At 56.3% G+C, this 1,553-nt stretch overlaps 1 protein-coding gene across 1 annotated transcript; it reads left to right on the top strand.

Moving 5' to 3' along the window:
• The first annotated feature begins 206 nt into the window (after nt 1–206).
• On the top strand, nt 207–911 carry LOC138353300 (nuclear pore complex protein Nup58-like). The gene has a single exon (XM_069306170.1). The coding sequence runs from the start codon at nt 207–209 to the stop codon at nt 909–911; it is 705 nt and encodes a 234-aa protein (XP_069162271.1).
• Nucleotides 912–1,553: the final 642 nt, after the last annotated feature.

Below are 1,553 nucleotides of genomic sequence, written 5' to 3'. Positions count from 1 at the left end.
GGAACCTGGAGTGCTCGGGATTGTGAGATTCGTCACTTGCAGTCACCTGCCGCCACAGGTGATGGTAGTAGCCCAACCTCATCCTGGCAAATTACTATGTCTCCCTGGGATACGCTTTGTGCTTCCCATATTATATATATATATATATAATAGTATAGCTAAATATAATTGGGTTCTAATGTTTTAATAATGGGGTTGTCTACCTGATGGGTGTCGATCATTTCTCTCCTATCAGTCCTGAATGTGTGGTCACTCCTTCTACAGGAGGCGCGGAGGTCACTCCTCCTGCAGGGGACGCAGAGGACACTCCTCCTGCAGGAGGCGCAGAGGTCACTACTCCTACAGGAGGTGCAGAGGACACTCCTCCTGCAGGAGGCGCAGAGGTCACTACTCCTACAGGAGGTGCAGAGGACACTACTCCTACAGGAGGTGCAGAGGTCACTCCTGCAGGAGGCGCAGAGGTCACTACTCCTGCAGGAGGTGCAGAGGACACTACTCCTACAGGAGGTGCAGAGGTCACTCCTCCTGCAGGAGGCGCAGAGGTCACTACTCCTGCAGGAGGTGCAGAGGTCACTACTGCAGGAGGCGCAGAGGTCACTACTCCTGCAGGAGGCGCAGAGGTCACTACTGCAGGGGGCGCGGAGGTCACTACTGCAGGGGGCGCGGAGGTCACTACTGCAGGGGGCGCGGAGGTCACTACTGCAGAGGGCGCGGAGGTCACTACTGCAGGGGGCGCGGAGGTCACTACTGCAGGGGGCGCGGAGGTCACTACTGCAGGGGGCGCGGAGGTCACTACTGCAGGGGGCGCGGAGGTCACTACTGCAGGGGGCGCGGAGGTCACTACTGCAGGGGGCGCGGAGGTCACTACTGCAGGGGGCGCGGAGGTCACTACTGCAGGGGGCGCCGAATAATACCGCAAAACCAACCCTCACCAGCACTCGTAGTTATTTCCGCTCCATCACCCTCTCTAGCGAGAGGGGAATGCGAGGGAGAGATAGAGAGGAAGGGAGAGATAGAAACATACAGAGAACTGGAGATCACAACGATAGATGAAAAGAAGGGTAGAGGGAGATATTTAGAGACGAACAAGACATGGGAGAATCTGCGAAGGTAGGAACACCAAAGTAATGATAGGAGAGACAAGGAGAGATGGAGAGTAGGCGTGGAGGAAACATTTCTCTGTATAAACTGTGGAGAAGGAAATGAAAGCGGACGGCCTGAGAGGCATTAGAAAGTCATCTAGACGAGATGGAAGGCAGTGAGTGGCAGCCAAGGACATAAACGCCGTCGAAGGAGTCGGCAGGGAGAGGAGAAGGAGGAAGCGAGCGAGAGAGAGGAGAGAGACAGTAACCGGAGCAGATGGTATAGGGAGATGAGGGTGGAAGTGGAGGAGATGGCGAAGAGGCAGCATGAGAAGAGAGGTTGCGGTGATGCCAGCCACGATAAGACCCCAAGATACGATACACGGCCGGAATAGTCTGCGACGATAGTGTCACCCAGGTGCGTAGACCTCATGGCTGTGTGGTCTCGCCCACCCTGCCGCCCGCCCACCG

Source organism: Procambarus clarkii, chromosome 57 (assembly GCF_040958095.1).
Source record: "Procambarus clarkii isolate CNS0578487 chromosome 57, FALCON_Pclarkii_2.0, whole genome shotgun sequence".
In the NCBI taxonomy this organism is placed as follows: domain Eukaryota; kingdom Metazoa; phylum Arthropoda; class Malacostraca; order Decapoda; family Cambaridae; genus Procambarus; species Procambarus clarkii.
The sequence above is the reverse complement of the archived record's forward strand: the minus strand, read 5'-3'. Positions and strand labels throughout refer to the sequence as shown.